The sequence below is a fragment of the Pleurodeles waltl genome, chromosome 3_1, assembly GCF_031143425.1.
Source record: "Pleurodeles waltl isolate 20211129_DDA chromosome 3_1, aPleWal1.hap1.20221129, whole genome shotgun sequence".
In the NCBI taxonomy this organism is placed as follows: domain Eukaryota; kingdom Metazoa; phylum Chordata; class Amphibia; order Caudata; family Salamandridae; genus Pleurodeles; species Pleurodeles waltl.
Genome location: NC_090440.1, coordinates 301,392,089 through 301,419,636, shown reverse-complemented (window position 1 = coordinate 301,419,636; position 27,548 = coordinate 301,392,089). Strand labels below are relative to the sequence as shown.

General features: G+C 41.8%; 1 protein-coding gene across 1 annotated transcript in view; it reads left to right on the top strand.

Moving 5' to 3' along the window:
• Positions 1–27,548, top strand: part of UNC13C (unc-13 homolog C) — a 1,168,779-nt gene that overhangs the window by 862,409 nt on the left and 278,822 nt on the right. Inside the window, exons 24-25 of the mRNA XM_069222447.1 lie at positions 6,898–6,975; positions 24,058–24,146. Coding sequence (XP_069078548.1) covers positions 6,898–6,975; positions 24,058–24,146 — 167 coding nt within the window. The remainder of the gene's footprint in view (positions 1–6,897; positions 6,976–24,057; positions 24,147–27,548) is intronic.

Genomic DNA, 27,548 nt, shown 5'->3' with positions numbered 1-27,548 from the left:
GAGCTCCTGTTCTTTATCACTGATCGGCAGTGATAAAGTGCTCAGAGTCCTAGAGCCAAACAGTGAGAGGTCAGGAATAATAGGAGGAAGGAGGCAAAAAGTCTGGGGATGAACCTGCAAAAAGTGCCAGACCCAACACATGTATTTCAATTCACACATTTTCCAAGAGTTCAGGATTAGTCGTAGAATTTCTTAGTGAAACCCATTTTTACACGAACAAGATTGAGGTTTAAGTGAGGTTTAAGTGTTGTAATGCAGAAATTTTCATGCAAGTGCAAATTTATCTCGTTTTTCCTACTGTGAGGAAATATTTTCAATGTAAACAACTCCCTTCTCCTATTCCGCCCCTCGAATTTTGCCAAGTTTGTGGGAGTTTCCTACCATGCCTCCACTCGAAAAGACTTTAGAGTGTCATTTGGCAGTGACTAGAAAATGGTGGCTGTCCTGTCCATCGATGTCTGCATTTTCACACCTCATTCAATGCATCGAGGGAGGCAGTGTTGCCAACAGATCTAAATAGAATCACATGATGTAAACAGTGTTAAGTAAGAGAACTTCCAGTTTGCATAACATGGTTGATGTGTTTTGAGTTCTGCGTGAAACTAATAATCACCTTTCAGTAAATAAATTATTTATATTATCTTTTTTGTCTGGTCAAGATAAATTGTGTTTCTTTATGTGAGGATGAAAATTAGTAAAATTAAGACATATGTGACTATGTGCTAAGCTTAGAAAATAATTTAATGTCTGCTTGCTTTTCTGGACAATGTTGCCTTTCTAATTTAATTGATTTGAAATATTAATAACAGATTAACACAAAAAAATATGTTGGCTACATCCACATATGTTGAAGTTTGGCTTAGGTTGTTAAATGAAATTGAAACAAAACTGAGTGGTGGCTGGTGCAAGTGAGCAGGTCTTCAGTTTTCCTGATGTTGAAGCAAAGCTATATGTCTGGCATCCACAAATGTGTCCCTCCCAAGTAAACCATGATTACTAGGCCATTAATCTGGCTGTCCTGGAATATGAGTTTTACTTGGACAACATTAAAAAGTAGTTTTTATTCTACTGTCTAGGATTTGACCTAAATAAAAAAGTGACATCAGAAAAAGGAGATGTGAGGAGATGCATCACCATTAGGAGGCAGGGAGGCAGTGAAGATGCCAAGGGGTACTCCTGCCATGCTCCGGCCAGCACTCCAAGCAAGACACTGAGAGTGTTAGGCATGAGCAGTAGGGGCTGAGAGGACTGGCCTGGGCATGCTCTGAGGTCTGCTGAGGTCCATGGAGTTGCAAAGGTAGCCTAACAGAGTAACACAATGCATGAAGCAGTCAAATGATCCCAAGAAGCAACAGATGAGTCAAGGATTAGTGCCACAGCACAGGGGTGAGGTCAGTGATGTGCAGAAATCAGTGGGGCTTGTGTCTGCAGAACTGTCCCCACCGTCTCCCTCATTATCAATCTATGAGTGCTAACAAGGGCCCCCTTCAGGTTCGGTCTAAGCCTTGAAGGGCTAGTTGAGCTAAGGACATTCTAGGTCACAGATATCACAGCACTAAAAGAAAAGGGGCAGTGAGTGAATAGTCCTAAGCTCCCTAAGGCACCTAACCTCCTTAAAGCACATGTTATGAGGAGAAGATTGAGGCACCCTAAAAGGAGAAATAACCCCCACAAACTCAAAAAAGTAAACTAAGTAGTGTGATATGTTGTAGATGGAGCACATTAAATTAAGTGCTCACCCACAAATCTGCTAATTTCATAAAAGGTGCACGTTCCCTCAGTAACGTAACTAACCATACAATACTCACTCTAGTTGGTCCTAACTGGAGTGACTAAACAAATGTCAAACATACAGAAAAACCTGAACCTAGATTCAATATACATGCCTGAAAGGAAATGACAACATTGTCCTCAATAGAATCAAAGAACACTGGATTAACAAGACATCATAGTGGCAAAAGCTTCATTGCATAATCCCTATTAGATTCAAATGCAGGACTTAATAAGGCTCTGCTAAATGTCAGCCTGGGAAACTGACTAGAAAGTGGTAAATGGCAGAGCACTCTAGGAGCACAAAAACTGATAGTGGAAAACGAGAAGCAGATGAGGTGGGAAAACTGCTCCCAGAAGAGAGATAAAGGTTTAGGTGTCTGAGGTCTCTTGCCCTGGCAGGAAGACCAGTTGGGGTGTACTCAAGAACTTACCTTACTTTGAAGGGGATTTCCCTTTCACAAGCAAGTAGTAGATGACACCTGGAAAGTGCCCATCTTTTGTCCTTACAGTCAGGCAGGCGCCAAACCAGGGGGAGGAGGGACCAGTGCCAATCATCAATGTGGGTTCCCAAGGCACTCTCTTCAAAACATTTTTTGGAACTGTGTAAGGACAGATGATCTCTGGACATGCTGGCTGTGACCTGACAGGAGACCTGAAGGACTGGACCTGTTCTCTCATGTACCTAAGACTAAGACATGAACTCCATAGGTCAGTTGGTTGACGTTCTGAGTGGCTACATGGCTACCCAAACCTGCAAGCAGCATTTCCTTAAGTTCCCAGCTGGCCATTTCGTAGTGGATCTGCTCTGTACCTGCGGAAGATCTCAGCTAGAGGCAGTTTTGAAAAGTGCTGTTCCTGCCTGAGATCCTGGGACTCTTTGCTTTGTCAAACTGGACTTCTCTTACCACCCCTGGAAATGTGGACTTCAAGACCTCCAGAATAGTGGGACAAATCACCATAGGATATCCTACCAATGTGTGACCTCGCCGGGCTAAGAAATCTGGTTCCTCTCTCTCGGAGCTTCTCCACAGCAGCAAATTTAGTCTATGTTTTTAAATTGGAAAGATATCGTTGCTGAGTTGTGATTTAAACATTTTAACTGTTTTGTAATTTAAGCCAGTCTACCATGTGCTTTAGCTACCAATGGTTGACCTCAGGTTTACACTACTGAGTCCTTTAACTAGACATTATATGGTAATTCTTTTATTAATAGTGGTGAATCTATATCCACTCCATCTAATATACTACCTCCTCTGTGCACTTTACACCTGCTAACTGGTGGTGAAGTGCCTGGGCTTTCCCTTCCAAACATGGTAAAATTGGTATACCCTGATTTGCACATTTAATTTACGTATTTGTCCATAGTAAATGGTACTACATGTATTCAGAACATGTAAATTAAATGCAACAGGTGGGCTGCTGCACTCATTTTGCCACCCATTAAAGTAGCACGGTAGCAAAAGTATCAAGCCTGCAATTTCAGCCTGCAGTCCAGTTTTGAACTGCTATTTCAACCTAGCAATGTAAACCATTTGCCAGTTCTAAACTATCTTATTTAATACTTATAAGACACCCCTAAGGTAGGCTCTAAAGTCTCATAGAGCAGGGTGCATTGTGCTTAAAAGTATGACATGTGTTCTTAAGTTTTAATCATCCTAGAAGTGAACCCCCCCAAGGTTGATTGTTTTGTTTACTCTAGCAAGGATAGCTCTCCCATAGACTAACACTGGGTTACCTAATTACACCTAATCAGTAATAACTTAATTTTAAGACCAGATAGAGTTTCTGCTAGTGTCGGGGGTGGCATGACTGTTAATGGCTCTCCTCTGGTATGATTGGTATTCCTTCCAGATAGGGCACATAATGGTCTTGGGTGTGGTGTAGGGTGTTCTTTTTGGCCTCTGTGCTGTACTCAGCCATTCCTTAGCACCGAAGGGTAACATGAAGGCTGTACCCATCACCTTACCGACTTCTGAGGATACCTGCCCTGTCAAATGCAGCTCACATCTGGTCCAACCTTACCTTTTTCCCCCTAGAGATTAAAGCTAGACCCAGGAAAAGGGATGAATTTAGCAGAACTAATCAGAACCAGATTAGGGTTAGACAAAGGCCATAGTACTGGGTATAAAAGTGGCAGCCTCAGAACCTCTAATTTGAACTCTCCTGGACCTGTGCAGACTCAGATGTGGGATTTGCCCTGCTGTCTAAAGTCAAAAGGAAGACTGCACTGGCTTGCCTTCAAACCAGGACCACAGCAATGACTTCAAGGGCTGGTTGGCTGACCTCCTGTTTGAGCTACAAGGAAATAACAAGCTGTCAGAGAACTTTACCTGCAACTGTTACCAAGTGAACCTGTCTGAAACCTTCTGCTTGCTTCTGCTGAGGAGGTCCTAACCCTCAATAGATACCCTGCCTGCCCATGGACACTTGACTTTTGTTAGAGAATACTTTTCCAGACCCAGATCTGCAAGAACTAGACTACAGGTAAATTGCGTCACATTAAAAAGACCTGTCCCAGAATCTTCCTCAACACAAGCGGACTTCACCAAGGCCAATGTGGGATGTTCATCTGACTGCTGATGCAAACTTCTGTCTGGGATACAGATGCCATATTCAACTGCGCCAAGGTTTTCATGATGATGACTGCCCTGGGTTTCCCACCAATGTGAAGTTCTGACTGTGGACAAGCTCTTTGTGGTGATGGCTGCCCCTCAGTTCCCCAAAAACACAAAATTCCAACCAAGGTTTCTCACATGGAACAGGACTAAGTTGGAAGGTAAACTTTCCTCTGTGACAAACCTAGCCCCTGTATCCGACCCACACTCCATGGGTCCTGGGCTCACTATGCCACTGGATTCAAGCCATCCTGGCTGATTAAGAGTGACACCCTTAAACCTGTCCCAGGATGCTTGATTCCGGTCCAGTGAGGACTTGGCCTGGCAGTTCGGGCTGGACTGTCCCAATGGGGAACAGGGTCAAGACTATTTTGTATATTGCTCGGTCCAAACTCGGGTGACATGGAGAGCAAAATAATTGATGGATTAAATCCAGATCTGTGACTGGGAGTGAATGTTTGATTTTTTCAGCATTCCATCCATCATTTGCGTTTGTTAGCATTTTAGAGATTACCACGCTGTCCATAGGTGATAGTGGTAGGAGGCCCCAAAATGCCAGGTGTTTGCGTATGACCGTGTCACCACTCTCAACTGATTACCCAATTTCCTACAACCATCAACTTGTTTTTTATTTAGTCATTATAAATGACCAGTACCAGATTATTTTTGCAGAGGTGCATGTAATTGTGGCAGCTGATCATAGGTAATGACAAGCATTAGCAACATTTGCAAAACTGTTTTGTGGAATCACTCAAAGAATCAGCTTAATTTTCTCCTAATTTCTGAGGTTCGTGATTACAGGCAAGTTAGGCAGCAGTAATCTACTTTGTCTTTGACCCTGTAGAGCAGTCTGCTATGATTGGTTTTATTTGTGTTATACAAATATCACTCAAATACATATATGCATACCTACCTATATAGATATATTATATTCTACTGTTTTTGTCCCTTGCCATCATAGCACTGGTAGAGTCACAGCTTGCACAGTTGCCTCAATCCTCCGCTTATAATTTACTGATGGAGCAAACTTGTTCCAAGCTTGTAACCAGTTAAATACTCATTGGCTTCAAGGAATTGTGGAGTATGGGGTTACTGTGAGTAATGTGGTATAGCAGGCCTAGACGTTTTTGGAGTAAAGGATCAGGAAGCTAAGGACATTACTGGTCACTTGATGTGTACCAGATGTGTGGTCAGTCTAGAAACACATGGACATTGAGAAATTTCTGAAACAGAGGAATGCTGGAGCTGCGTGCAAGCATTCTCATTGATGTTTTGTGCTGGAATAGCTATTGTGGAAAAGTGTGAGGAGCTCCCAACAACTGTTGTAAGTGAGGCAATGCTCATTGGGACTTGTGCTGAATATGCCATGATGGATCATATCCTAGATTTTTTTCCTTGTTTTGAAATCCTATTGTGTTGAGCATTATATGCATTTTGGGGGACACAGGGGACAAAGGCTCTGTGTTTTTGGTTTATGGATAACTCGGCCAACCAGGAAACCCTCTCCAAAAGTGCTTTGTCATGACATAGCTACAAAAAAGTTTTGGAGGTCTGCAATATGTGTTGAGCATGATCTACAGCAAAGCCTTTATGGAGTCCAAAGAGGACATTGACTTTGACTTTATCCCACTAGAATATTTCAAGCACTATAAAAGTCCAAATGTAGGCATTCTCAAGTGGTGATCTACTAATACAGATTAGCCCCTTGCACTCTAGGACCTACATTAATTTTCCCTTTGGTCCAGTTCTGAGCCGGGCAACTCCTTAACTGGCATCTAAAGACATAAACCTGAGAGGTAAATCGCCTCAGCCCGACCTCTGAACTTTGGTTGATCACTTTCTCACTGTTTTCCAAGGTTTTTAGTATAACGTTTTGCCCTTTGATTTTTTATTCGTGATAATTTCCTTTTTTGTAATTTTCGACTGCTTTAGCCATTTTTCCTCACTTGAATCTTTTCTTATTGAAGTTTTACATTTATATTTAAATTTGGATTAGTGAATTATTTGTTTGACTGCTGTGTTCTTTGTTTTGTTAAACATTTTACCTCTCACTTTTTCTGTGAGGATTGCCTTGTTACTTAGACTATAATATTAAATGTGAGAAAACATTACACCTATTCAAATCAGCATGCCTATGTGGGTACATGAGTTTCTGTGATGAGGAATCTCAGCCAATGCTTAACCCGAAACTGTAGTTAACCCACAGGTTCTCAACAGTAAAATGCTAAACTAAATTGAATAATGACATTCACTCTGGCTCACATTTATATTTTGTGTAGTTTCAAAATGCAATTTCTTTCCAGTTTGGAACTTGTAATTCTATTTTGCAAGTACATAGCAATGAGCCGCCTGTATTCATAAGGTTAACAAACAAAACCCAGTGCGCTTGTTATGCTAAATTCCAGTTTGTGTTTTGTCATAATGTACTTTTAAACACCTTGCTCTTTATTTCCCACACGAATGTATTAAAATATCACAAGGCATATGATGTTCTTTCTCTATTGTTTAGCCATGCATCTTAATGAATAACATTCAACAGTTACGAGTCCAGCTGGAAAAAATGTTTGAAAATATGGGAGGAAAAGAGGTAGGATATTATATTTCGTATACCTTTTATATGTTTGGTCGAATTAATCTGAGATAATTAGCTCAGTGCCTCTTCTTTACATAATAAAATATTTACTGTTACACAGGAAACAGAAACGATGTACTTTCTTCATGCAAATATAATGATCTGTAAAGATAAAACAAACTTTCTGTTGCTTTATTTTAAACTTGGTGTTTGCTTTTCAAATACAGATGATATGTATATGTAGTGCATGTTCTTTGTATACTACTGTTAACTTACATCTGACAAAGTTTGTATGAATTGTGTTTGGTGTGTTGTCTGTAATGTGTCATGTCTTTGTCCAATGCCTTTGACTTGCTAACCATTGACAAGAAGAAAGAAGGAGCTATTTCTTTCTACAAGGTGTGTAATAGCAAGCATGTTTTATATCCCCCTATATTACAGTTAAGGATAGGATGCAGGGTATCTGTTTACAATAGAGATGGGCAAACGGGATTTTGAAATACAAGAAAAGCTAAATTGGAGCAGAATCAAATACCACTGTTAGCGTGACAGGCAGACTTCGAATTTATTGGTGCGAGTGTGCAATGTTGATTTTAATTCAAAATTTGGAATTAAGAAAGAAGTACCCGGAAACCCCCAACTTGGTATTGTGCAAATAGGTGCAAAGTCAGATGAGATTGTGGTTTTATAGGACTCAAAATAGGCAGCAATAATACATAGTTATAATTGTGCAAAGAGATTAACACAAAAAGATACCTTAGGTTGGTTGGGTGATATTAAATATCTAAGCAAAACTAAAAATTAGATCACGAATTCATTTTATATCAATGTTAAACAAAGAATATACTATTCTTCCTCTGAAATCTATTGAGAAACAAATCACTATGGAGACGTGATTTTTTTAATAGAAATGCACGTTTTAAACGTGTCCATATTACTTCTCTGTCTAAGCATTTGATGAAAAAACATGTCTGAGTAGAAGGTCACACACACAGCAGCAAATGGCTGTTGCACATTTTCTATAGTGTGAAGGTGAATGTGCCTGAAAATAAAATAATTATTTGCACCACGTTTGCTTGTGATATGTAATGGCCATTTACTAGGGAAGCTATGGGCCACACCACCCAAGAAGTCGCAACATTTCTTAGTCGGCAAAGGCTTTGCCTGACTTTGCCAAAGTAAAGATTGGTCTGCCATCAGTGTCAATTTCCTGTAGCAAGTTGCCCATTAGCAGAAAACCATGGAGCAGAGACAAACAGCTTAATGTGCAATGCTCTGCGTGAATCACCAAATAAAAGTCGCTTAGGAGAGAGGCTAATGAACTGTGCAGTGGAGGAGGGAGAACAAGGTTTTCACGACTTTACCTGCCGGTTTGAATCTCAGTTGCCTGAGCCAGCAACAGTATGGCTGCCTGAGCTTGACCTTTCGGGAATCCCACACACTGGGCACTGTAATTCGGATACCATTTCTTAGATATCTAGATAATTTACAGAGTATGCTTTTCTCTGATGGCAGCACAGATGGATGGAGTGCAGCCATGAAGAACGTGTTGCAGTCCAAGCACCCTCCCCTTTCAACATTTAATTTAGTTTTCAGGGCAGTTTTGTGTTTATGGGATACATACAGCTACCCTACTCTACATGGACATTTAGGTCTGGCTGGCCAATGCAGCTGTCGCCTGACCTTATGCGATCTACAAAAACAGCTTGCAGAGTACTACTGAGAGAGGGGCAAAGGTTCTGCCTCAGCATGTTGGGGCCCCTGAATACAGGATTTGATTGGGCCCAATCTGTGTGCTTCCTCTAAAAGCACTTCTTATATTGCACTGTTTGGCTTGTGACAAAACGTATACCTGTTAAACAATGCAAGCTTTACACTTAAGATAGCTTGAGAAAGTTATCCGGAGTGCTCATTTTGTAACCATTTATGGCAGCCAATGTATCATTAACGCAAGCTAAGTCAGAACTTCGAAAGTGTTGGTAAAGAAAAACAAGGTTCATACTTAATTTTTGCACAATTGCACCTTTTATTAAGGCCCCGACGCTGTCATCATCACACTAAATGTAGGCACTTCATACTTCTTTGTTTCCAAATTCACTAACTAAAATGTCTCTATAAGAGCAATCAAATTTCTGTTCCCGATGCCCATCGCTATTTAAATTGTAAACTTGGATTTAGCCATGTATCAAATACATGTAGCAGATCCAATATCCTGAAATTATGTTGTAGAATACATTGTGCAGCATGAATGATCTCTAGACGCTAAACATACCTACATCTACATGCCTCTTAATCGAGTTTTGAACATTGTTTAGGAAGGAAAACAAAAAATATAGGACACAGTCCTTTGCTGCTGCCCACATATTCGTTTAGATGAATGAGAACATTTTAATTAATTTTAATTAAATGTGTTGTGCCTGCATTAGATTTAACATTACAGTCATTTGCGTGATTGGAACTTTGATAAGTTGATTTAAACTTCATTGTGTGCCAATGTAATTTGTAGGATGTGCACAGAACAGTGTGCATATCTAAGGGCCAGTTGTAGCAAAGGTTTTTACCCATTCTGTGTGTATGGGAAAAAGTGTTCTTACATGTGGGCTATTATGTCAGCCTGCACCCACAAAACGATTAATTACTATGTGCATTTATGAAAAAGCTTAAATATTAACATGAGTAACTGTACGTCAGAGCAGCTCCAAAATACAAAAAGATATGGGGCCTCATTACGACTTCGGTGGTCCTTTCACAGGACCGCCGAAGCCCCTGCAGGCAAAAGACCGCGATTAATGGAGTTCTTTTGCCCACCATATTAGGAGTATTCACTGGCACAGCAGAACACTCACCAGAACATTGACGACGGCTTGTAATTGAGCCCACGTCAATGTTGTGGTACATCGGGTGCAACAGCACCTGTTGCGCATTTCACTGCCCATAATTCTAAGTGCATGGGCAGTGCAGGCGACCCAAGGGGCCTCCCGATGCCCCTATTCTGCCAGCCTTTCCATGGTGTTGTTTATCTCCATCGAAAGCCTGGAGGATGGGGACTCGCAATTCCAAGGGCAGCTCTGCTTGCTGTGCTGCCCTAGCGGATTACAACTGCTGGGACCACCAGGCTGCAGGCTGGCTGCAGCCTGCGGTGTCGGCAGTTTGACCGTGGCGGCTTCACCATGGTCCTACTGGGATGGTCAGAACATCCTGTCTGTGGCGGTCTGACTGCCATTGCGAGGCTGGCAGTCTTAAGACCACCAGCATCGTCATGCGGCACTTGGTTATGTTCTAAACATGTATTAAAAATTGTATTACGAACCTTCTTTCAACAGATGGTAATTTGAATAAAATCTGCATATTATACGTTCCGGTAGCAAGGGATAATACTGTAATATGGTATATCATAATTAACCATGACCTAGCATGACCCAAGGATCATATTGAATTTCATAAAACCAGCATTACGTGCAGAAGACGTTTCATAAAAGGAATCATTTTTATAAAGGTTTTGTCATGAGTCTAGAATCTAGCATATTGGCATGTTTATTTTTCCATGTTTTTTAACTTTTGGCTTTGGTTCTGTAACAGTTGCATAATAACATGAGGAAAAACCTCTATCATAGCAAGCTTTTATGAAATAGGGAACTTTTGACAGACGGGCGGATGGATGGATGATTTGTAAAGTTCACTAATCACTGAAGAGAGTACCTAGGCACGCTTTCTATTGCACTTACAATTACTAGTATTCTTTGACTTTAAACCACACTGGAAAAATATATTTTGTAGCTACATGCTGGGACCACTTCATTATGTTTATTGACATCTTGTTGCCGCATTCATTAAGTTGTCAGATTTAATGCTCGTGATGCAACGCCTTTTCTCTATATTGTTGTATTTGTAGCACCCACTGGAGAATTTAGGTTTCACCTTGATTTTGGATTAGCTCTGTGCATCCTACTGCTCACACATGGAGCTATTGTTTTTTTTTAATACAATTTGTGATTTTGCATTCCATAGGAGTCCATATAATCATTCTCACTCTCTTTCACTTGTTCACCACTACAATTTTTTTGCTGTTTCCACTCTAGCTTCCACTCTCTTATCCACGGTCTCTTCCCATACCGTCATGCTCTGGTCAAACTCACCCTTTGTCCATTGCCCCAGTTTCCTCTCCTCTGACACATAAAGCACTCCTGCAGCTCCCCATCACCTGCTGTTTTCAGTCACTGCTCTAGGCTTTACCAGTGTTTGTTTGACTGTGTAGGCATTGTCAAAACCTTTAGTAGCTTCTGGCTATATTGAAATCATGTTCTTCATAATTCAAAAATAGTGGTCACATTGTGTGTAGATGCAACATGGCTGCCATCTTCTAAGTGCTGAAAATAAGGTGCACCCATCTTCAACCGTTATTTTTTCTACTTGTAAGATGGAAAGCCTGTAGCTGTTGCCAGCTATATTAGAATGATATTTTCTGTACTTCTAAGATGGCCGCCACATTGCATATTAACACAATGTGGCAGTCAACATGGAAGTATGAACGTTATGATTAAAGATGGCCAAACACTTGTTTCTATTTTTCAAGTTGGTTCCTATGTTCCATATACAAGCAAAGTGATGGCTGTCTTAGAATTGTAGAAAATATAGTTCTGCGATGACCATCTGCTGCTATAGGCTTATGCTATGTGAGATGTTACAGCTTTTTTGGAAACATTGGCAAAACCAACAGGTAAACTGAGACTGCTCAGCTTTGCTAATGCTTGATTCTGTTTTCAAGCTATGCACTTAGGGCCTCATTACGAGTGTGGTGGTCTGAGGACTGCCACACTTGCATTGACAATCAGACAGCTGCACTCTGGGTGGTCCGACTGCCTAATTATGACCCTGGTGGGTGGACCCTAGAGGGGACCACTGTCCCCGCCACTAACATTGTTCTTGATGGGCTGACGGAGGTCTTGGTTGTAGCTAGCCAGGGGGCGCTGAACTCAGTGCCGCCTGACTGATTACAACCTTGTTCTCTGCCAACCTTTTCATTGCGGTTTCCCCACCATGAAAAGGCTGGCAGAGAACAAGTGCGGAAGCACCCTGCCTAGCACGCTTGGAATTGCATTCCAAGGGTGCTGGTCAGATCCGCTGTGCTGCGAGATAGCACTTGGCTCCTCTAAGGAAGAAGAGTGCTATCTCGTAGCACTCTTCCCACTGGATTGACCAATGTGAACGCATATTGCAATGTTCCCGCCGGTCACCCTAGTGGGAACACTGTAATACTCTCTGAGAAGGGGGGACACCACAGCCATGGCGGTGCCATCCTCCCTGCGAGTTTGGCAGTCCCGTTGCAGTAGTGAAAAAGAAATTTGAGAGATTTTCACTACCAAGACCTGTAAAACTTCAAAGTACACAACCAACTTTTAAACTTCACCATACCCTGTCCTTTGGGCAGCCCCGGGCCCACCCACGGGGGTGATGCACATGTATTAAAAAGGGAGGTTTGAGCCTGGCAAAAGAGTTAGTTTGCTAGGACTAAATGGCAGTTTAAAAATACACACACAGGCTGCAATGGCAGGCCTGTGACATGATTAAAGTGCTACTTAAGTGGAGGTGGGAAGCACAGTCAGTGCTGCAGGCACACTCGTAGCATTTAATTTATAGGCCCTGGGTCCAGGTAGTGCCACTTTACTAGGGACTTACAAGTAAATTAAATATGCCAGTTGGTTTTAAGCCAGTTCCATAATGTTGCAAGGTGAGAGCACAAGCAATTTAGAATTCGTTAGCAGTGGTAAAGTGAGCAGATTCCAAAAGCCAGCAAAAATGAAGTCAGCAAATAGGAGGGTTGACAGACAGAACTTAGGAGGACAACCATGCCAATGGTGCCAAGTCTAACACACTCAAAAAAACAGTAGAAAATGTTTTAAACAATTCATCATCAATTGGCATAAGTGGTAAGTTAGGAATTCTAAACTCCATTTTGCATCAAAACAAGGGCAACCAAAAACTCACTAATCATTTGTTCCTTATAAAATTTCTTCTAGTAACAAAACTATGGTGTTTTTTTGTGTGTATCATAATGATAATGGTGATCCACCACTAGCGTAACATGGCAAAACATTTGATTTTGTTAACACTGGGTAATTTACAGATCCTTACATGAGTGATAGATGCATACCTGAGCAGGAAAGGTAATAGATTAAAAACATTATTTTCACCATAAATGTGATTGTGATGGTCTATTGCAAGAAATAGACAATTGGTCAAGGTGGGAGATCTCATCGATATGTTATAAACTGATCTCTCAAGGATATTTTTGATATTCAAGTACAGAAACGCTAGCTTTAGGTAGGGACAGAACTTAATTTCTTCACCAGTAAAGGGGCAGATTACAACTATTATCTTAAAGAAAATCAGAATGTAAAACAGACAGGACCATTTATGAAGAAGAAAATATCCCAGTGGAGTGTTTCAGAATCATTTATTCAGCAGTCTCCCAGTGAAGTATATAAAGAATGTTTTATACTGAAGAAGGGGAATTTTAATGGATTATTATGAACTAGTGTTTAGGTGAACTTTGTGCTGGAGTTGGTTTGGAAGTGACTGGAATATTGAGTCTGAAAGTAGAATTTTGTGAACGGGTAGTTTTTGGTAGGGGTCTTTCCAATAGATGGACATCTTACAGGTCTGTTTTTGGAGTGCTGCCTTGTTCAATATTTGAAAGGGTTATAAAAATGTAATCGAACGCATTTGTATCCAAGGGAAAATCTAGGCTGTTTTTACATTTTATGTTCATGTTTGTGTACAGCCTGTGCTTCCTGATTGAGGTCAGAGCATTCAGATTAAGACAGCAACATATGCTGTTCAGTATCATAGGCTTTCTTGAAGCATTGCCCATTTTTAGCACAAAACTGCACGTATGGTCAGGTGATGTTTTTATGTATGTGAAGGCTTTGTGGAGCAAGAGCATGTTGCCTTTGACCCACTTCACTGTGCTCAAAAGACTTGTAGTGCTGACCACAAACTTGTATGCAGGGAATGATGGATTGGAGCAAGCCTTTGCCCCAGATCAAGGCTGGCCTACAGGATAAAGCCATGTAGGTTTCTTATTGCAGCTTATAGGCAATGGTCCTTCCATAAAAGGTGATATGCTCCCTTTAAGAGCAATGTATGTCCTTCTGAATCTGGTGAAGCATGAACCAGAGATTTGTGTAATGTGAGATAAGTACATGTGAGATTGTAAAAAGGTGGTTAACTAAAAATGTAGTTCATGTAGGATAGCCTGGAAAGTATGTACAAAATAAGACCATGTGTGAAGTTGGAGGAAGAGTCCTAGAATGCTTGCAACCTCCAACATCTTATTACAGGTGTGCTCCTGTTATAAGAGGAATACATCACTATTTATGTGCAATAACTTATTATAAGTGAGTAGCAAACTCAGTATGTCTTCTTTAAAATTCCACTGCCTCGTTAGCTGTGATATGCAGCGCTTGCCCACCTACCCCTGCAAGCTCGTCAGTGATAGAAGCAAATCCTATCTCCTCCTCATGTCGCAAGGCATAACACAAAAAGTAACACTCATGCATCATTGGATTCACACTGACCTGCCCATGCCTATTTTGATTGTAAAACAGGACACAGGAAGCAGAATATACAATAACAAGCAATCACTGGACAATCTCTACTTGTTTGGTATCTGATTTCGGAGAATAAACCTCTTGTTGATGTTCTGAGCCCCTCAGCAGCCTGATGCCATTCTGCCCTCGAACCCAATGTCAAAACGTCATTAGTGAAGGCTGCTGGTAGGCATTAATGGGAACGAATATTATCTTTGCCTTTGGCTTCAACATTGGTAAGGTTTGATTGTGAAAACTGCCCTTTAAATACGATGATGTTTAGACTTAAAATGTAGTGTTCATCAAAAAATTGTTCAGTTCTTTTCTGTGCATTGTGAGACATTCTCCACGGCGAACTGAGAATTTTAGTCCTCCTAGGAGGAAGCAACTGGCGGTTCCAACAAACAGATAAACAGCTTTAAATGAATTACAACTTGGGGATACTGCAAAACTAAAAAGAACCACCAATTATAAAGAATAATGTAAACCCAAACTGTACATCATTCATTGAATAATTTACAGATCAGGTAAAATCCTGCAGTCAGAATGATTTTAAAAACAAGGACATTTAAATCTCTTTCTTCAGATCTAGAGGTACTGCATCGGCACGTTTATTGATTATTGCACAGCATACTACATGATGGGAAAACTAATCCTTAATCTAAAAGGTTTTTTTTTATGTGCCAAGAGGCATTTTAGGATCTGCGATGGCCTTTTAACTTAATGTTCCAACTTTTTGCGAAGCTATTTGCGTGGCAAGGCCTTCCCTCTGGAGGCAGAAAAGTTATGGAATAGTCTTGAACCGAGGAAAGAACTGATGGTGTTAAAGGTCAGTAGTAGTACAGTTCAGGAAGCAGCTAAGAACCAGGTTATTTTCAGATTGTTAGGATTAACACCTTTGTCCATATCTACAACTTGCCTGCATTTAAAAGAAATTAGCTACGATATGCTCAGATACAGGTGTGAGAAGCGCTTAATAAATAATTGTAAGTAAAAACGAAATATGTTAAACAAGCATTTGGAATGCAGTGGGTCTCGTGATAGCTCGAGTTAGAGCTATTAGCTATTAGCTTTGTAAATTCATTGAAAATGAAAAGTAAAATAGTTGACATAAGCAAGCCAATTCAAAGCGCCAAGGCTGCCATGAGTATGAACATAAAGGAGGGACAAATCTAAAGCATTTACCAATGATGATAAAGGATTTTTGGAAGGCAAGCCCAGGATCGAGTGATAGTGACGGGTGTGCAGTGGGTGTGGTTAAAAGCCCACAGATAGATTACAACACGTCAGAGAGCTTACGTACTTGACCTAAAAAAATATTGCACATCTCCTTGTAGTTCTGTGACCTCTTACATGCACTTGGTCTTCATGATCTTCTAAAATCAATAACTCTTAATTTCCACATCAGCGGTTCTCAACCTGTGGTCCGGAGTCCACTGGGGGTCCGCAAAGCCTCCTCAGGGGGTACGTGACTGCTTAGAAAAATAAATATAATTAACAGATTAGGTCCCCAGCTTACAGTAATCACTTAGTGTGGGGTCCCCAGACCCCAATAATGAGTCAGTGGGGGTCCCCCGGTTCCAAAAATCATAAAGTCGGGGTCCACAGAAGTCAAAAGGTTGGGAACCACTGTTCTACATTATTTCATTTATGTATATAAATTCACTTAAAAAACAAAGGTTACAGGGTCGTTATAAACATGCAAGCATGCTCATGCTGCAACCATGCACATTTTGTTCATCAAAATTTTACTGCAAATATTACATGAAAATATCAATGGTGTCATAAAAGATGTAATGAGTGCTGTAATGTGTGGCGTCATCAGCAGTGCATGGCGAGGGCGTGAGTTATATTACCTTAGGGCACAAGTTATAGTTACTTGAGATAACTCTAACTGTAACAGGTGAATTTGTACAGTTTTATATGTTTAAAATCTGAACCTAACTATAACGTCCCTGTTACCTTTGTTTTTTTTAAGGGAATTCCTATGGATTTTAAAGTATATTTCCTAACTATACTGTCACTGTAACCTTTGCTTTTTTCAGTGAATTTCTATGTTTTTTTCAACATAAAGTCATTTTAATTACTATACATTAATTCAACCACTGCCACACACAGCTGGGGTGGCTACAGGGTCTGGCCTGTAGCGAGGGTTTACAGCCAAGCCCCATAACTACCCAACCCTGTGCCACGCAGGACCTTAGGCCGTGTGCGGTGGTGATTGGCCAAGCACCTGGAGTTGGGTGGTTCTAAGGGGTTGCCTGCAATCCAAAGACTTTGATGGGAAAAAGACTTCAAAGTTCCATCATTAGGAATGTTTAACATTCAGAACACCAGTAAATAGACAGACTCACCAGCATGAGATAGAATTTGAACCCTCAACCTACCATGTGTCAGTCTAAGAGCTTTACCAGTAGGCCACATGTGGCTGTGCTGTACTGTGTATCAACACATAGCTATACCATTCAAACCAAACAGTCATTATATATAGAGACCATTGCAATACAATCTCTCTCGCTCTCTCTTCCATCCCAGTTATGGAATGGAAGAGAGAGGGAGAGAGAGAGAGAGAGAGAGAGAGGGAGAGAGAGAGAGACATTTAGCAGAAGAATTGAACAGAGAGAAATTGAGAGAGAGAGAGGGAGAGAGAGAGTTTTCCTAGACTTTGATGAATTAAATACTTAGATTGAGATATTTTAGGACAAATTGAAAAGAAACATTTGTCAATTAAAGAGTGAGATAATCTTTCAGTATGTGCCTTAAACATTTGAAGTTGAAAAGAAATTCAAGCAGGGAAAAGACCTTAACCACTACACCACAGGTTATGCCTGATTATGGAGTATCCAGACATTACTGTAATATTCAACCCAAAGATGTTGCCAGGAAAAAAAACTTCAATGTATCATCACAGTGAATGTTTACCATTCAAAACGCTAGTAAATAAACAGACACACTGCTATGAGATAATAGGATTTGAACCTTCAATCTACGAAAGACATGCATTTCTCCCTTCAAGCAGGGAGTTGTTTTAAATAGCAGCTCCTTGCTTGCGTGAGCAATATTTCCATCTCTTTCCCTGCATGCATATTTGCTTTCAGGAAAAGATGAGTTATGTTTGCTTTTGCTTGGTGGGAGATGTCAGTTCCCACAAAACAAAAGGAATGACTACCGCCCAGTAATAGGCACCTCAGTAGGTAGCAGGAGCTGGCCCTCGGGGGTGACAGTCCCCAGAGCCATCTATGACTCCACAAGTGACGTGCATGACCCCCTCCATTGTTTAAATTTAGTCCCGGGGAGGTGGTCGTCGCTGGGGGTCCATGATGGACCCCTTACATAAAGGTATTGGAGGCCTAGGGAGGTGATGGTTCCCGGGGCTGCCCCCCATACATTATATTAATTGCCCTGGGGAGGTAGAGATCCCCAGACGGGGAGGGCTGCGCGCCCCCCCCCCTGCTTTTATTTAAGTAAATTTGCCCCGGGAGGTGGCGGTCCCTTGGGCTGCGAGGGGGGTCATGCTGGTCCTGTTGCTTTCATTTAACTGTGAGGAGGCCACACAGGCCTCCTACATTCAAGTACATTTGCCCAGGGTGGGTGGTGGTCCCTGGGGCTGCGGTGGGCCACCAGGGGCCCTGCATATTAATTTCACTAGATTTGCCCCAGGGAGGTTCGTGGTCCCCAGGGCTGTGGGGTTGGGGCCGTATGTGTCCCCTGCATTCATTTAACAACTTTTGCCACAGTAAGGTGGCATTCCCTAGGTAACGAGCAGGCTGACCAGGCTCACCCACATTCATAATGTGCAGTGCATTGGGGAGGTGACAGTCCTCAGGGCATTCATAAGCCCTAGGAGGGGACCGCTGCACTCCATTCTATATTTTGGCAATGCCCACGGAACCTGGCCCACCCAGGGGTATAATGGAAATCAAGTGTGTGATTTTCTTTTTTAATCATGGTGAAATTAACAGATCTGCCATGATTTTCCCCATGATTTTAAAAATACTTTAAAGCCTTGGGGAGGGACCCTGGAGGTCCCCTGCATGAAGGCTAGGGGATAGGTAACAATACCCTACCACCTTTTCTTTTTTTGCATTTGTTTTGAGACTTGGCTGAAGCAGAGTCTCAAAATAGCTGCCAACACTTCCTGGTTGAAGTGTTGGCAACCAATCATATCTCGGCAAGAAATCTGGAGTATTTGCTAAGCCTTCGCACCTCCAGATATCCAAATTTGTATTTCTTTTAATATTTAAAAAACTACTGAATGGATTTACACCAAATAACAAAAGCACTCTTTCTGGACCAAGAGCTACCCTTCCATCCAGCAGTTCAGGCTGTAGACGTGTTTAAAATCCCCATAGGAATTAAAATGGGACATGCACTCTTTTTTTAGCCCCCTTCACCTTTTCCTCAGCTCCCATTTGACGGACCACCCAAAACTTTCCAAGCACAACAAGATTCTTGAACACACTTGTTTTGGAACATTTCATGAAGATTAGTCAAATGGTGCCAAAGATATAGGCAAGTCAAAAAATGTGTTTTCAATGGGAGTTTAATCCTAACCTATTGGCAACTGCTAGAAGGTTTTACATATATATATATATATATATATATATATATATATATATATACATATGTGTGTATATGTTTATTGTAAAATCTTTGGAATTAATGCTGCGAATTTTGGGATACACCAGCCAAAATATATTTGTGAAGAACAATTTTTATTTTCAAGCAAGCCCCATTGTCTATTCTTTGAACGGGGCATTGGAACTCTTTGATTTTTCAGTGCTGGTTATGTGCCTGGCATAGGATATGATGTACATTTTAACATATTTTGTTCGCCCCTGAGGATTCAGTGAGGTGCAGTGTTTCACACCTCATATATATTGACATGCCAAAAGCAAACTCATAGACAGCAATTATTTGCCACTGTGAAGGAACACCTTTGAAGCATGTGGTAACAAGGCATATCTTGTGGGTTATTATCTCTAGGTGGTTTCTGAATGTATTGTGAATCAATGCCTACAAAACCACAGTAGAATGCAATTTGATATAGAAATTATTTAACCTAAACAAATATTCTAACCAGTTAACTTGGAGTTGTTGTTGATAGCTTATGATGGTGCAGTATGTTGATATAGGTTGCCTGGATGGGCTGGTAATAGAAACATCAACAAGCTCTTTTTTAGATATTTTATCATGTCAAAGTGTGTTGAGTTTGCTTTGGCCACCTGTGGTTTCATAGACAGGGTGGTGTCCAGCCAAAAGGTTAGGTTCTTTACCTTGTGGATTGGTACTGGAAGAGCTTCTAAAGAGCTATTGCTCATAAAGGTTAGCACATGTTCACAGTTGGCAGTTTCTAATATGCTCACATATTGCATCTGATGGCCATAGTACATTACTGATATGATCGTTTTGGCATGTGGTTCTATGTGTGCAAAATTTGAGAGAGGTGAGGGTATTCATGGGCTATGTGAATAAAAACTGTTCAAAAAAATTCGAACATATAGTCTGTAATATTTGTTTTGATAGCTCATATCACAATTCATTCACTGTGTGCTTCCATAAGACTCACTGGCCAACATGTGTTTTGCAATTTCTTTGATCACTTTTTAAGGGCCTTAGTATTTGTTTTGAAGCATAGGCCCTCATTACAACCCTGTCGGTCGGTGGAGAAGCGGCGGTCTTACCGCCAACAGGCTGGCGGTATATTGGAATTAGACATTGTCATCCGCCACTTCTCCGATCCGACCGCCAGGGCGGAGACGACCGCTGGGCTGGAGACCTGGGTCTCCAGCCCGGCGGTCGTCACAATACTGCCGGCGGTATCATGACCCGGCTGACTGCCATGGATATCATGGGGTTCGGAACCGCCATGAAATCCATGGCGGTGAGCACTATCAGTGCCAGGGAATTCCTTCCCTGGCACTGATAGGAGTCTCCCCCACCCCCACCCAAGTCCTTCCCCTACACCCCCCACCACCCCTGCCACCCCCAAAGGTGGCAGGACCCCCCTCCCCTCCCCAGCCCTACCCCCAACATTACATTACACATTCACACCCGACACGCACGCAGGCTCCACCAACACACATACCCGCACACACACCAACATACATGCCAACAGCCACACACACAGTCATACGCACACACCCACATTCAGACATACACGCACACATCCATACAGACATACATACGGACAGACACGCACTCATTTCCAAACACACAACACCCCTGCATGCATACACGCACTCACACACCCCCTCTACATACACACACGCACACCCCCATGCACGCACAAAACACACAACACACCCCCACCCCCCTCACCTAACGGACGATCAACTTACCTAGTCCGTTTATCCTCCGGGAGGGGACGGGATCCATGGGGGCTGCTCCTCTGCCACCACACCGTCAAGAGAACACCGCCACGCCGAATCACAGAACGTGATTCGGTGGGCGGTGTTCTGTTGACGTGGCGGTGGAGGTGGAGCAACCTCCACTTCCCCGCCGCCCGCCAGTATGGCTGCTGGTGGCTCTCCATCCGGAAAAGGACGGAGGGCTGCCAGCAGTCATAATACACCGAGCGGCAAACTGCCACCACTGGCGGTCTTCAGCATGGCGGTCCCTCTGCGTTCTTGTCAAAAGACCGCCAAGGTCGAAATGACCCCCATAATCTTTTATGGTGGTATCCACATTTGAGACATATATTACTTTTTTCTGAATTTATCACAATATTTTTATAACCAGTGTCTTAATGTAAATGGATAAAATATGATTTCGGTTTATTAAATGAACAGAGTGTCCTCATAAAGTCCATAATATGATCAGTGGTTATTATGTCTAGGCTCTGGCATTGTGTTTTATGCATTATTGCAGTACATTTTTATCATGTTCTGTAATGTTAGAATTATGTGTATAGCGCACATAGAAAGAGGAAAACACCTCTTGTGATTGTTTTTGTGCAGGAATGTGTCCCTTTCCCCACAACAACAGTCATTCTCACACCGCGTTAACCCCTGCACCATGGTGCAAGGGTGCCTGTGTTGGCAGTAGGCAGCCGTTTGTGCAGAAGCACAGGGGGAGATCTTCTAGATACAGCACATTTCTGCCCTTTCCCTGTGTCGCCAGGCATCGCAGCAAGGCACTTGCTGCTCCGCCCCACGTCACAGGCCTTGTAAATGAGGCCCTGAGTTTCTTCTAATGTCTTCACCCCTGATGGCCCTACAGCATGCAAGACTGGTTTGATGCCGATGACCTTTGAGGACTGCAAGCAAGCCATTGTCAAAAGTGTCATTATTGGGCTTCTTCTATGAAAATAAACAGAGACTGCATAGCCACATAAAAGAATTAGAAGGAAGGGCTGGGAAATCTCTCATACTAGCAGAAAAAAAATAGGCTTGATTGCGGCAACCTGTTGCAGATGTGCAGTCTTAGAATCCATCCTTTTAAAAGTTGCCCTGCAAGCCCACATGCATTTTTTACCGCAGCTTCATGGGCCAAATTAGTTGTTAGTGACACAAACGTTTGTTTTACTCAATCAGAATGCCACTCTGGATACAAATTGTGGGTACCCATGTCCACAATTTGTGGTACTATAAACTGGGAGAAATAGGTCTCAAACACTCACTGGAATGCACAGCCTGCACTATTCAAGCATTCTTCCCTATTGCAAGTATCTAACATGTAATCAGGTGATGAATGCCGCACAAAGCGAAATAGTGGGAAATCAATTTGCTCACTATGTTTGCATGTGGACCGTGATCAGCCCCCTTGTGTCTCAGCCAGTTATTCGACAATATACCAAGGCTGATAATATAGACAAAAACATTTATAATATCCAGTTCGTTGCCTAGCACTACATTGCCACGGTAGGTACATACTTACTATTATTGCCCCATATCTATTTACCAAGTCTCACATTGCAATGGAGTCGATGTACTTAATGTGACATTTCTATCATGCTATAGTCCGATTGAAATATAGTTCAGCAGTTATGCCCTAGCAACAGATTCCCCTCAGTATTCGAGCAGCATATGTATTAATCACGTGTTTGCATATTAGGTTCTACACCGAAAAAAAACTATGGAGGTGAACGGACTTGCTGTTTAGAAGGAAATGTGGTTGCTAATTTTGTTGAACGTGGATTAAAATGTAAAAATTGATTTCTTAAAATCAGACCATGCTGCAGAAACAGTCATAATTTGTCCCGTCCTTGTGAATGACTTACCACTAAGGATTAATCCAGTTCTATAGTTGGCAACCATGTAGTATCCTAATTTGGATCGGTTGGTTCTCTTGTACCACTGATGTGATGTGTAGTTCTCTGATTCAGGCATTTGACTTCGAATTAATGAGCTGGCATTGTTGGTGTTTGTGTGCAATGCTCTAGTGACTTGGGATGGTACATCATTTTAATACTATTGTCTACTCTCTCCAACACACATTATCAGGGAGGAAAGTCGTGATCAGATAAATAAACAACATACTGCCCGAGGCTCATATTATTTGAAAATATCCCTGAACTTCAGATATAATAGAAAAATGTTGAATATGTGAATGACTTTTGTTCAGAGTCATTCTGTAACCTCCAAATATAGAGACCTGACACAGCTCTAAAATCAAACACCGTATTTTTCGAATCATCGAGGGCTGTTGAACTATGACCCATCGAACATGTGATGCAAAATCTAGCAACCCCGGCACAAGTGAGAATCATACCTGGAAGGTTTACATACTCAGTTGTTTTCTGTAGATAGTGCCGTTTTCCCTTCATGGTATAGGTTTTCTGTCCTCAGATAGCAAGTATTTGACACGGACAGCTTGGCAGCGTTTCTTATTGCTATGTATTGGTGAGAAACCAGGCTGACTAGAGAAATCCCAAGAGACACTTTATGTAAAACATAAGCCCGCAAGAAATACGTCTAAAAAAGACGAACGATCAATACCTTCTGCCATAATGAATAGCACATCTGCAAGTCATATTTCATTAATCAATAGAGCAGCACGTCTTTGTGTATCAAATTAGGCTTGGGCATGTGGAGAAAACTATGGAAGCCATTTCAAATTACCATATATTACAGTTATTTATATATAATATATTTTTTTTTGCACAGCAGTGTTAGCACGAGCAATAATTCTACGACTGGCTACTAAGTGAACAACTGCTAGTTACTGCCACGAGCAGACAAAGTGTAAAAGTACAGTAACGATTTTTTTAACATTCTTATATATTAAATGCTTCACCTTAAATCAGAAATGTGGTAACAACCCCTAAACAGAATTTCAGTAGTCTACACATGTGAGCTGAATAGTCAAAGCTACGCTCTCTAATGGGAGGACTGCCTTTGCCGTGTAAGCACATATTTAGTAGATTTGAATTTTTCCGATGTTTGAGAAAATGCAGGTCCAGTTTCCATACTTTCCTCCACGAGTTATGAGGAGATTTTTTCCCTGTTGTTTCTGTTTACATGTTTTGAAGTTTTCTGAAGTTAATCCATGTTGTTGTTTTTGACAGCTGGATCCCGAGGCTAGCAGTCTTCTTAAAGAGCTTCAGGTTAAGCTGAATGCAGTGCTGGATGAGCTCAGCTTTACTTTCGGTGCAAGGTAATTCACAATTTAAATATTTAGATGCTATCACAGAGCACGCTTCAATCGTGATTTGGTTGATTTCTATGTTCTTAAATCTCTGACAAGGTTAAGTAGCTGTGTACTTGGTATGAATGCATTGGCATGTAAGATGGAAGTGTGTTTGTTGGTATGCGGCTGTCAGGTCACCTCCTGCATATTATAAATCATTCCTCGGCTGAGACCAACACAGCGTTCAGTGTGTTTATCAGCAAATAATCACAAACCCACTTTTTTTTTTTCCTGACTTCCCAGTCAGAATAATTGGCTATCCTCTTCTCTGTGGTGTTGGCATTATGCACAAACATGACATGCTTGGAGTAGGTCAAATGTTTATCGCTGTTATTCTTTCGAAATTGAGGATTTATTGTTTCTTTTGTCAACAAGTTTACTAGCGGGCCATTAGAAGTGCAAATAGCTATGCCTTCCACTAATACTATTCATTAACATTTGAATATTACCCTATTGAGGATCTGAGTAAAAATATCGTTTGACTAGCTAGGTAGACTCTTTTTTTCATCTGAGATACATTTCCCAGTGCCTTTTAACAGTGACACAGACACTGCAAATCCACTACACATGTAAGAAATTGCTTTTGTTTGCATGGTCACCCCCATTTTTCCCGAGTGATGCTGTGTTTTTATTTTTTACTGTATACTGAGATCCGAACCAGGCCCAGGGCATGTGCTGTGACCCCTAAAAACCTGTTGAATTGGTTAATAATCCTAATTGGCACATTTAGGGCCATATTTATACTTTTTGACGCAAAACTGCGCTAATGAAGTTTTACGCCAAAAAAATTAGCGTCGGCTAACGCCATTCTGAAGCACCATGCAGGCACCGTATTTATTCAATGACGTTAGCCGGCGTTAGCCGCTGGCGCTGTCTGGTGTGCGTTAAAAAAAACGACGTACACCAGGCAGCGCCGGCGTAGGGGGAAAATGGCGTATGGGCGTCCACAAATGGTGCAAGTCAGGCTGAGGCAAAAAAATCGCCACAACCCGATTTGCGCCATTTTTTTACGACGTGCATCCCCCATTGAAATGACTCCTGTCTTAGCAAAGACAGGAGTCATGCCCCCTTGCCCAATGGCCATGCCCAGGGGACTTCTGTCCCCTGGGCATGGTCATTGGGCATAGTGGCATGTAGGGGGGCACAAATCAGGCCCCCCTATGCCACAAAAAAAAATATAAAAAAATACTTACCTGGACTTACCTTAATGTCCCTGGGGTGGGTCCCTCCATCCTTGGGTGTCCTCCTGGGGTGGGCAAGGGTGGCAGGGGGTGTCCCTGGGGGCAGGGGAGGGCACCTCTGGGCTCATTCTGAGCCCACAGGTCCCTTAACGCCTGCCCTGACCCAGGCGCTAAAATCCGGCGCTAATGCTGGTTTTTTAGACCCGCCCACTCCCGGGCGTCATTTTTGCCCGGGAGTATAAATACGACGCATATGCATCGGAGTCATTTTTTAAGACGGGAACGCCTACCTTGCATATCATTAACGCAAGGAAGGTGTTCACGCAAAAAAATGACGCTAACTCCATGAACTTTGGCGCCTAACGCCAAAGTATAAATATGGAGTTAGTTTTGCGTCGAATTTGCGTCGAAAAAAACGATGCAAATTCGGCGCAAACAGAGTATAAATATGCCCCTTAACATCCCAATAAGGCTTTAGCATATGTTACTCAGTGTACCCAGGGCCTGGAAGTGAAATTCCTCTAGTGGACTGTAGCACCTACTGTGTCACCACTACAGTGACAATGTAAATCATGTCTTCAAGCCTGCCCCTGCAGACAGGGTGCACTGTTTTAAAACTGCAAATTCGACCTGGCAAAATAAACCCTTTGCCTTGCTTAAATCTTTCTTATTATTAATTATAAGTCACCTGTAAGGTAGGCCGGAAACGCCCGTAGGGCAGAGTGCATGTTATCTAAAAAGTAGGACATGTGTACTTGAGCTTTACATGTCCTTGCAGTGGAAAATCTTCAAAGTCATTTTTCACTGTGGTAAGGTTCACTAGAAAAACACTTTGTTACATTGTAACCCCGTACAATGCGTAAATTCAGTTCAGGGATAGCTAGACAAGCTATCAGTCTTGTGATTCTTATTGTGCCACCTCATTCCTGGAAAGAGTAAGAAAAACTCCATCAATTGGACAACTAAAGAGTGCTGAGCTTTTACATCAATCATACAAGGAACATGAGTGAATGATCAGCTCTTTGTAGTGTTCTCTGGTGCTAAGAAAGGTAAGGCAGTGCAGAAAAGGACCACCACCAATTGATAGTTCTTATTATTAACATCTGCTATGCACTGGCTAAGAAGCAGCCTCCAGAAGGCTTGAATGTTCATTCTACTATAGCTGAAGAGGTTTAGCGCACAGAGTGCCTGTTCTAGATATTTGTTCAGACTGCTACATTGGCATCAGTGGACACATTTATGAACCACTACTGCCTTGACAGCCAGGTCTGGTTTGAAGGTCATTTTTCCCATTCTGTGGTGCCAGTCATTTTGATTTGAGCCAATCCGCAGACCCATCACCCTGGGAGATACTGCTTTGGTATATTTTTCAGAAGAGGAATTATCAATCAGAAGAACAAGTTACTTACCTTCGGTAGCACTCTTTCTGGTGGATACTCTAACCAAAAATTCCTTACTGCCCTTCCACCTTAATGTTCTATGGAATGGTCTCCTTTTCCCTTGAAAAAGGTCCCAATTTAGGAATATACTGGTTGGCCTTGCCTTGAAGGCTGCGGACAAGCTTTCAAATGTAACTGATGCTTATATGCGGCTCCATTCCTCTCATTCCTCTCTTGCCAAGTGGCATGATGTCATCATTGAACATGATTACTGCTTTTTGAGTTTACAGATCCAGTATCATGCTTGTTGATAGTCACACAGTGAGGAATCTGCAGTGAGAGTATCCACCAAAAAGAGTGTTACAGTAGGTAAATAAATTGTTCTTCTTTGCTTCCGATTAATAAGGTTTTTGACAAAATGTTTGAAAAAACATCAACTTAGAAGACAGTTTCCTTGACAAATACTGTTTCATACATGCTTTAACTGTTCAGCAGTATTGATCTTTTAAGACAATGACTGTGGGACCTAGTATTTTCTACAGAATCACCCCATCTGCCTTCCTTTGCCGAACCCATTTGTGTTGCTAATTGGTGGTAAACTGCCTGTGCTCTCTCCTTACAACATGGTCAAATTGGCCTACACCTGATTGATACATTTAATTTACCTACATCCCTAATATATGGCACTACAAGAATAATGGGTCTGTAAATAAAATGCTACTAGTGGGCTGCAGCCTTTTAAACCTTTTTTCCAGGCTTATACTTTCCGTTTTGAAAAGTATAAGTCGCCCCTACAGTTCGCCCTAACC